Raw genomic sequence first — 9621 nt, 5'->3', positions numbered from 1 at the left:
CACACAACACAGAGCACGGAGCTACACACACACACAACACAGAGCACGGAGCTACACACACACAACACAGAGCACGGAGCTACACACACCACAACACGGAGCCACACACAGAACAGAGTTATGGACAAAAGTTAGTGTCCTCGCCACATAAAGTGCAATCAGTGCAGACAAAAGAGTTGCAAAAAGACAACACAGGACAGCGTCAGACAGATACACAAAACACCTAATAGCGCCAACCTGTAAACATGTTGTTTTGTGTTGTACAGTACAATCTGCACAAAAGAGAACAATTACCAAGACTGTGCTCGAGCACTGGAGCGGTGCAGAACAGCATGTCAACAGTATAATATGAATCAATATAATCTGGGTGGTGCTGAAGACATGGATGTGTATGAAGTGAAATAAGTAATGAGTGTGTGTTGAGATCTGGTGGTGACAGTTCAATAACACAGTTGAGTGTGTGTGTGTGTGTGTGTGTGTGTGTGTGTTGAGGAACCTGATGGCTTGAAGGAACAAACTGTTGCACAGTCTGGATGTGAGGCCCAAATGTTTCAAAACTTCCTGATGGCAGCAGGGTGAATGTGTGTGTGTGTGTGTGTGTGTGTGTGTGTGTGTGTGTGTGTGTGTGTGTGTGTGTGTGTGTGTGTGTGTGTGTGTGTGTGTGTGTGTGTGTGTGGTCGTCCACAATGCTGTTGCTTTGCGGATGCAGCGTGTGGTGTAAAAGTCCGTGATAAAGGGGAGAGAGACTCTGATGATGATCTCGGCTGTCCTCACTATCCTCTGTAGGGTCTTGCGATCCGAGACCCAAACCAGGCAGTGATGCAGCTGCTCAGGATGCTCTCGATGGTCCCTCTGTAGGACATGGTTAGGATTGGGGGGGTGTTTGGCTTTCCTCAGCCTTTTAAGGAAGTAAAGGCACTGCTGGGCTTTCTTAGTGATGGAGCTGGTGTTGAGTGACCAGGTGAGGTTCTCCGCCAGATTTACACTAAGGAATTTGGTTGCTCTCTATGATCTCCATTGAGGATTCCTCGATGATCAGTGGAGAATAGCCACTCTGTGCTCTACTGAACTCAACAACTATCTTGTTGGTTTTGTCAACGTTCAGAGACAGGTTGTTGCTCTACACCAGGCTGTTAACTGTTTCACATCCTTTCTGTATGCTGACTTGTCGTTCTTGCTGATGAGACCCACCATCATCGACGTCATCGACGAACTTGATTTGATTTGAGCTGTGCATTGCAACACAGCCATGAGTCAGCAGAGTGAACAGCAGTGGACCGAGCACACAGCCCTAAGGGGCCCCACTGCTCAGTGTGGTGGAACTGGAGATGCTGTTCCTGATCCGGACTGACTGAGGTCTTTCAGGCAGGAAGTCCAAGAATATCTGTGGAAGAATGGGTCTTGATGTGCCCCATGATGAGCCTGTTCTGCACATTCCATGAGCACTCTGCCAGGAATGTTGTATGGTCCAGCAGACTTCCGTGGGTTAACTTTGCATAGAGTTTTCCTCACTTCAGCCATGGTTGGACAGAGCAGCCACGTTTTTCTGCTCCTCAAACCAAGTGTGGAATTCGTTCAGTGCATCTTGAAGGATGGAATCACGGTCACAAGCAGGTGAAGTTATCTTGTCGTTCATGATCGCCTGGATGCCCTGCCACATGCGCCCGGTGTCTCCGCTGTCCTGGAAGTGGTGGTGGATTCTCTTGGCATGTTCGAGCTTCGCCTCTCTGATGTCATGGCACAGTTGGCCAGTGCTGTTCTTAAGGCCGTCTTGTCCCCTGCTCTGAAGGCGGAGTCTCTAGACTTTAGCAGCGCACCCACTTTTGCAGTCATCCACCACTTCTGGTTGGAGCGTGTAGTGATGGTCTGGGAGATGGTCACGTCATCAACGCACTTGCTGATGTAGCTGGTCACTGATAATTGAAACTACAAGTTGATGGAATCGTCGTTAGTTGCAACCTCTTTAAACATGTTTAAACAGGGGGCTTAACACACGCACTGGGAATGTTTGTGTAAACACAATCCAGCATGTTTGCCCTTCTTGTTGCAAAGTCCACGTGTTGATGGACTTTAGGGAGCACAGTCCTGGGATTGGCATGGTTAAAATCTCTGGTGAAAACACACACGCCACCACTGCGGGTGTTACCGCACAGAGCTGCGTTTCTGTCTGCACCAAACACGGTTAGCGCGTCTAGCTGAATGGTGGCGTCCGGAACTGAAACAAAGACGCAGCAGTCTCTAAACTCTCGCCACATTGTCCCTCTGGAGTCGGATGTAGTCTAATTTATTTTATAGCCGGCCGGTTATGGTTAGCCTTTAGCCTAGCACTGACACCCGCCTGCTTGCCGCGCTTCTGCTTCCTCGAAAACCCGCTTACGACGTCCCTCTCCCAACCACCAGCATCAGGCGACACTGAGGACTGGGGGCCTGGTCTTTGAAGCCGAGGTTAAGGTTAATAAAGTATATCATCATGCAGATTTGTTGTAGCTGGATTTCTGTACCATAACAGCGTCTGGCGGTTGTATACATAAACACAGCTGTCTTTGGTGTCCATGTACTTTGAAAAGTTGGGCTAAAAATCTGAAAAGCACAATTTTTTTTACCCGGAGAGGCCGATGCGTGTTACTGCTACGTGTCCATTTTGGATCATATAGCTATATTTGATGGTTTTGTGATGAACGCACTGTACGTCGCTTTCAGTCAGTAGTTAAATCGCTAGCTTACGGCAGGGTCAATGGTTCCACCGTGTCACATTACGTTTTGCCAGCATGAAGTGGACGTACCCGATGCTGATCTCTTGACAATTAATTGAGCGGTATCTGGGACCCCCAGCACCATGTGATCGAAACAATAATGCCAAAAGTATTGGGACACCTGACTTTTCCAGCCATGTGTGATTCTTTGATTGGAAGCACGCCATTGTATGGAACGTCTTGGAATGCAGCAGTGTTAGTGTTTTTCCTTCCAGCATGACAATGCTCACATGCACAAAGCCAGCTCCATGGGTTGGAGTGAAAGATCTTCAGCTATAGAGCTCCAGTCCTTTTGAACATGAATGAATGTGAAAGCTGACTGCACCCCAGGCCTCCTCACCTCACCTACATCAGTACCTGACTTTACTAACACAGTTGTAGCTGAAGGAATCTATACAAAATCTAGTGGAACATCTTCCCAGAAGAGTGGTGCTTAGTATACCAGCATATGGAGTCTAAATGTGGAATGAGATGTTCAGCAATGTTCTAGTCAGGTGTCCACATAATTTTGACCAAATAGTGTGTGTTCAAGAACAGCAAATGTAAACATCCAGCCGTGATGTTTTATCATCTCAGCTTCTTCTCAGCTTCCCGAGTGCTCACGTTTTGTTCCGCATTCTTTTCAGGTACCGTAGCGAAAAGATGACTATGAGCTACGCGGATTACATCGCTCACCGCCAGCATCACCACTACCAGAACGGCATCGGGCACCCCCTTCCCCCGTACAACCATTATTCCTGACAGCGAGCCGCATGACCAGTCACTGGACCTCTCCGCGGACCTGTTCCCGGGAGAGCCCACCCCCTCGTGGTCTAGCTATCTCTACTACTGTACCATTTTATGATGATAGTTTCCGTTGCCATGCCAACACACCGATGTAGATGATGGCATGGCAGCGGGTGGCAAAGAAGCATCACGATAACGACGTGGAAAAATATCAAAACAATTCGTATATTTTCTCCTTTTTATCCTTTCTATTAATTTTTTTGCAGCATATATATTATCAAAATATACACAAATATATCAACGTATAACCCCTTTTTTTCCCTATTTTTAAAAAAGCAAATAAACAAGTACTGCGTTTTTCTTTTATTTTTTAATAAATTTTTTTTTTTTTTTTCAACGAATCCTAATCAGGTTTTTTGAGTCTGTGGATGGAAATAAGTCATATTAATGAGGGGCTCGTCTCACAGAGAGGAGACGTGTTCACGTGCGCTAAGCGTTAGTTCCAGGCGAACGCTACACGACTTCGATCCCGTTACGATTTCAGCCATCGCGCCAAAAATGTACGTATAAATACGAGTCAGTGTCAAAGTCACAAACTGGATGTAAGTTTACACTTGGTGTGCGAGCGAGTTTTCTAACTCACGTAACAACGCTGACGCTGATTTGTTCGCGTTTTGTTTCCTTTGTTAAAGACTCAAATGAGGGATCAGTAAAGACACACTTTCTGTTTGCTTTTTTCCATTTGATGGAGATTACAAAGTGGGCGTGGCTAAACCTAAACGTGACTTTGACGTGCTTGTTTTTAAACTCAATGTACCGCAGAATTTTTCATAAATATTCACAAAAACGTAACTGGTATAAAAGTGAATTCGTAACGGGTGTGAAAGCTGTGTACTGTTCCCCAGGGTGGTTTTCATTGTATACTTTTATTATCTGTTTTTATGTCCGTCATGTAGTTATCAGACGGCGTGTTTTTTTTTTTTTTTTTTTTTGTTTTTCCCTCTTTGTGCAATTTTATTTTTTTTTGTGTTCTTTTTTTTATTTAAATCGAAAAAATTTCCGTTATCTTGGACATAATTAAAATTTTTCCGAAGCTTTCGACTTTGTTTCCCCTGTATGACGTCAGATTGCTGATGTTCGAAACTAAAACTCGTCAGTATGTAGCCGCTAGGTCTCTCGGACCCCTTTTCGGTGACGTCACGCCGGCGGCTCTGATGAACTGCTTCCTGTTTTCGTCATCGTTTCATTTTTCCCTCCTTTGGTACAAATCGCCGGATCACGCCGTCGTCGTTCTGAAGGGTGCTTCATAAAAAAATAAAAAATAAAATAAAAAAAAACAACAAAACAACTGCAACCTTCCCCCCGTTCCTGTTCATGGCGTCACTTCAGGGGGGGGTTTGGTGTAGAAGGTGCTCAAACTTTTACAAACTGCAGAACTTTAGTCTCGTCGTTTTCTCAGTGAGGGACCAGCCAGGAGATCATCAGGAGGAACATGATGATGAGGAAGGACTCTCGAAATATTTGCTAGCTAGAATTACAGGATTTAATTCCCTTCCTCTAAAAAACGCTTTTTTTATTTTATCACACAGAGAGGAACTCAAATCTACGTGAGACTTTCGCTCAGACGACAGGAGTGTGAGCGCAACGTGAACTAAAAGCCATACTCTTCTTAGAGGCATTGTGTAGCGGTCAGGGCGTGTTGTGGGGTTATTGTGTGTTTGGGGAATTTTTTCATGTAATTTTTTGGGGAGGGGGGGAGCGGGCAAGTCATCCCAGGTGTTTGTAGACTGGAAACCTCTTCGCAAGAAGTTACCTCACACACACTGAGACGTTCACGCAAACATCACAATATGACTCCGACGCAACGCCTCAAAGCATCGTGCTTGGCACAAGCAATGTTTACATTCACGTCCGAACACGACACAAAACCCATCCCGACACATCGGTCGTCCGCGAAGGTCATGTGGAGCACAGGTGGCCAGACCCTGAGACTCACCTGAGACTCACCTGAGACTCACCTGAGACTCACCTGAGACTCACCTGAGACTCACCTGAGACTCACCTGAGACTCACCTGAGACTCACCTGAGACTCACCTGAGACTCACCTGAGACTCACCTGGAGCACAGGTGGCCAGACCCGATCTCATAGTCATCGTCTTTCTCCTGGTTTGTTTGCGGTCGGGGATCTCTCTCGTTTCCTTTTTCCGTTACTTCTTTAAAGAGAAAACGTGCTGTTTTTTTTTTCCATAGTTTAATAAATTCGTGTGATGGTGACACGAAAAACCGCATTTTGTTAAAACCCGATATAAAACCGTGCGATGTTCGTGTTTAAACGCAGAAACACACCGCAAGAGGGCGAACTCTTTCTTTTCTTTCATATGCAAAAATAAATAAATAGCATAAAGCGGTAAGGGCTTTTGATGTTCCATCCACAGTCATCTCCAGCTCCATGAAAAGTCTAAATCACAAACCTTTTTGTTTTTGGAATAAACGGATCGGTGAGGAGCATGAGGGGAGCATCCTGATCGTTCAGTCTGCTTTATTTCGCCACGGTGATGGGTTTCATCTCCAGACTTTTCGGGTCATCATCGTGTCCAGCATCTCGTGTCCGGGTTTAATTTTCCGATCACTTTAAAACGCCTCGCGAGCGCTGAACGATCAGAACACCGATCCGTGATCTTCTCGAGTACAGCACAAACTGCACTCATTTCCTTTTCTTTTCTGCTGCAAAATAAATTAAGGATTTTATTTTTTGCGTAAACAAATTCGCAATACATGTGTTACCTGTGTGGTGTTCGAGAGAGAGAGAGAGAGAGAGAGAGAGAGACTATAAAATGGTGCTACTGGACCTTATATTTTTTGTTCCTGGGGGGGTTCAAGGTCACATTTGAGACGTGACTGGTCATGCGGACTCATCAGTCATATCAGACTTCATCTTATCCTTGATATATGCAGATCTGTTTTACAGGTGTGTTGATTTTTTTTGTTTTGTTGTTGTTTTATTTTTCGAGTAACAAACGGAAATTTCCTGCAGGTTTGAAAGGACAAGGAGTCACGTGTCTAATCCCACATCCTTCCCTCATGGCCTCGGGGGGAAAAACACACTCATTCACTTTACGTCACGTCGCTTCACGTCGATCGTACAGTAGACATCCGCAGCAGCAGAGATCACACACGTGCACATTTGCATCTACACGTGCGCGCACACAACTAGATACACGCATACGCAAACACGCACACACACACACGCGCGCACACGTGATTATTTCGAAAAGTCTGTTATATGAAGTTTTTACTGACTGAACTTTCGCTCAACAACAACAGGAAAAAAACTTTCACGTGAGCTTCACGTCAAACATCACAAAGATCCGTCGCAAGATGGAAAGAATGTCGGGGGAGGGGAGGGGAGGGGAGGGGGCACACACACCGTTAAAACGCCGTTTCCGTGTGTTATTTCTGTCGCCCGAAACGATCAGAAGATGAGATTTAAGTCGCCCGATTCAAATCCTCTGAAATCCGATCTGAGTGTCTGTCACGTCGCTCCGACGCGGAGTCTGAGATCTGATGGTCCTGAGAGAGGAAATAAAACACAAACGTTGAACCGAGTCGCACGAGGTTTAATCTCCACTGAGCGTTTTCCGGTTTCCTCCTCTTTATCGACCTTCTGGTTTTCTCCCTTCTCCTAACTCACGTGTTAAGGCTCACGTTCACTTTGTGTGTTCGATCGAACCAAAGATGCCTCCAGCCATGTCCTAATGCTGCTCTCAGACCTGCCTTCATGTCCTTTCAACAACTACACAAACTTCCTGCAAGAAAAAATCCTTGTTTTTTTTTTTAGGTTTTTCTGTTAGAATTTTATTTGATATAATTTTGTTGTAACATTTCGTTTTTATTTGTTCCCCTGCAACCCGAGTCGGCGGGAGCGCGCACGTGCGCGTGTCCGTCACCGCAACTTCGGGTTGCATAGTTTCTATTTTCGTTTAATTTGATTAGTAATTGTTTTGTTCATTTTTTTCTTTTTTTTTTGTAATGAACCCCATAGCGTGCCTCTTTAGATTCATGGGTTTCTCTTAATGTGTTTTATTTTCCTAAAGACCAGCAGTTATATTATCTATCTATCTATATATATATATATATTTTATATATATATATATATATATATATATATATATATATATATATATATATATATATATACACAAAAGATTGTGTTAAACCTTATTTTTAAATGCCATTAAACAAAAAAAAGCCTCTTTTCTTTACTCTGGACCCAGTAGCAGCACTGGTATACAATCGCACTGACGACGAAAAAAAAAAAAAATATATATATATATATATAAAAAGCGTATAAATAATAATAATAATAAATGACATGAAATACAAAAAAAATACAATAAACGTTTTCTACGAAAAAAAAAAGCTTCAACTGTGTAGAAAAAAAAAAGACAACAGTTAAAAACAAACTTCTTTTGTACACGAATGAAAAAAAAGTTGATTCTTTAAAATAAAAGAAAAAAATATTTTGGATCTAGTTTCTAAATTATTTTAGTGGTTTTCTATGTTCTGGATTTGTTTTTTTTTTGGACGTGCGGCTCGCTGACCGCCGGTGTATGCGCGAGCTCCGGGTTACCTGGTGTAGCCCCATACACACACACACACACACACACACACACACACACACCTTTATCCTTTTCTCTTTTTTTTCTTTTTTATTCCTAATCGGTTTGGTTTTTTCTCTCTGCTTTAATAACTTGAACTTGTTAATGATGATGATGATTCTTAAAAAAAAAAATCAAAAGAAAGTCAAAGCTCCTCCCCTGTAGTATTTAGAACCTTCTCTTCCTCCCTTTCCTCTTCTTCCTCACCCGAATTTGCTCTTATTGTGTGCAGAAACTTGAAACGGGCATTTATTACAGATTGATGAAATGACTCGAAGTAAATCTATAAATATCTATTAAAGAAAAAAAAAACCCAAAAAACAAAAAAAAACAAAAAACAAAAGTTGTGCGTTTTGGGGGGAACTCGTATATGGTGGATTATCAGTGGGTGTGTGAGCTGTGGCGATGATGTAGTTTTAAACCTTGTTATTACCTTTTAAATCATTTATCCAATAAAAAATATTCTCAAAGAAAAAAAACATTCAGAATTGTCGGGTTTCCTTCTTTTCTGTTTTTTTTTCTTTTTTTGTTTTTTTGCATGTAATGTAATAAAAACTTGTTCTTTTTCAGGATCTGCAGAGAAAGAAAGAATATTATTTTGAAATAAAACGTTATTTTGCATTAAAATCTTTATAATAATGATATAATTATTTTATTAATTAACTGTGATCCTTAGTTATTATGGTTATTCTATAATGAAAGTCCGAGTTAAATGGATCAGACATCACACACAATTGAATTAGATTTGTATCAGAAGTCGGAAATGGGAAGCCATACAAATATTGAATTTGTAAAGTGTGTAAGTCTCTGAAAGCACATGCTTTGTTATCTACAGTTGCTACAAGCTAGCTGGCTGCCATGTTGAAATGACGTCATGGACAAAACTCTGAGACTCGGAGTGGAGATCCACTTCCTGACTGCTCATGTAGGAATTCCATTTTCCCTCTAAACATACACATGTCCTCGGTTTGTATATGTTTTTTCCACAGCTGCCTTCATTACCCACATGTATGAAGAGAGTGATGCAGCAGCACTTTAGTTTCTCCTTCTGTTTTCTCTTCCTCACCTTCTCACCTGTACACTCATCATCCACAGCTTTTTTCTATCGCAACATTCACTCCATCACGCTCACATTTCAAACACAACACACACATCATACATGACATGTATAAAGACAGTGTGACAGCAGTGAAGTGTGCAGTAGGAACGACAGACTGGTTCATGGTGGAGGTGGAAGTGCATCAAGGATCAGGAAGCAGATTGGAGCTTTTTAAAGCTGAAACTAATCAATAGGAGAGATGTTGGGTCATAGTGTGCTTCACCCAGAGAATCATTCAACCTGGAACCACCACTGCCAGTTCTACTTATCATCTGCATCAGTTCTACATCAAGCAAAACATTTAGAGAGGAATAAATGATGAAGAAACTTTAGACTCGAACTCACCACAAGTATACTTAAAACAATGGTGTAAATGAGGTCACG

At 42.6% G+C, this 9621-nt stretch overlaps 1 protein-coding gene across 1 annotated transcript in view; it reads left to right on the top strand.

Annotated features, from left to right (window-relative positions):
- Nucleotides 1-6486, top strand: part of ammecr1 (AMMECR nuclear protein 1) — a 26665-nt gene extending 20179 nt beyond the window's left edge. Inside the window, exon 6 of the mRNA XM_046867606.1 lies at nt 3380-6486. Within this exon, the coding sequence (XP_046723562.1) occupies nt 3380-3494 (115 nt within the window). The 3' untranslated portion in view covers nt 3495-6486. The remainder of the gene's footprint in view (nt 1-3379) is intronic.
- The last annotated feature ends 3135 nt before the right edge of the window (nt 6487-9621 follow it).

Source organism: Silurus meridionalis, chromosome 15 (genome assembly GCF_014805685.1).
Source record: "Silurus meridionalis isolate SWU-2019-XX chromosome 15, ASM1480568v1, whole genome shotgun sequence".
Lineage (NCBI taxonomy): Eukaryota > Metazoa > Chordata > Actinopteri > Siluriformes > Siluridae > Silurus > Silurus meridionalis.
This window is presented reverse-complemented; position numbering and strand designations above follow the sequence as displayed.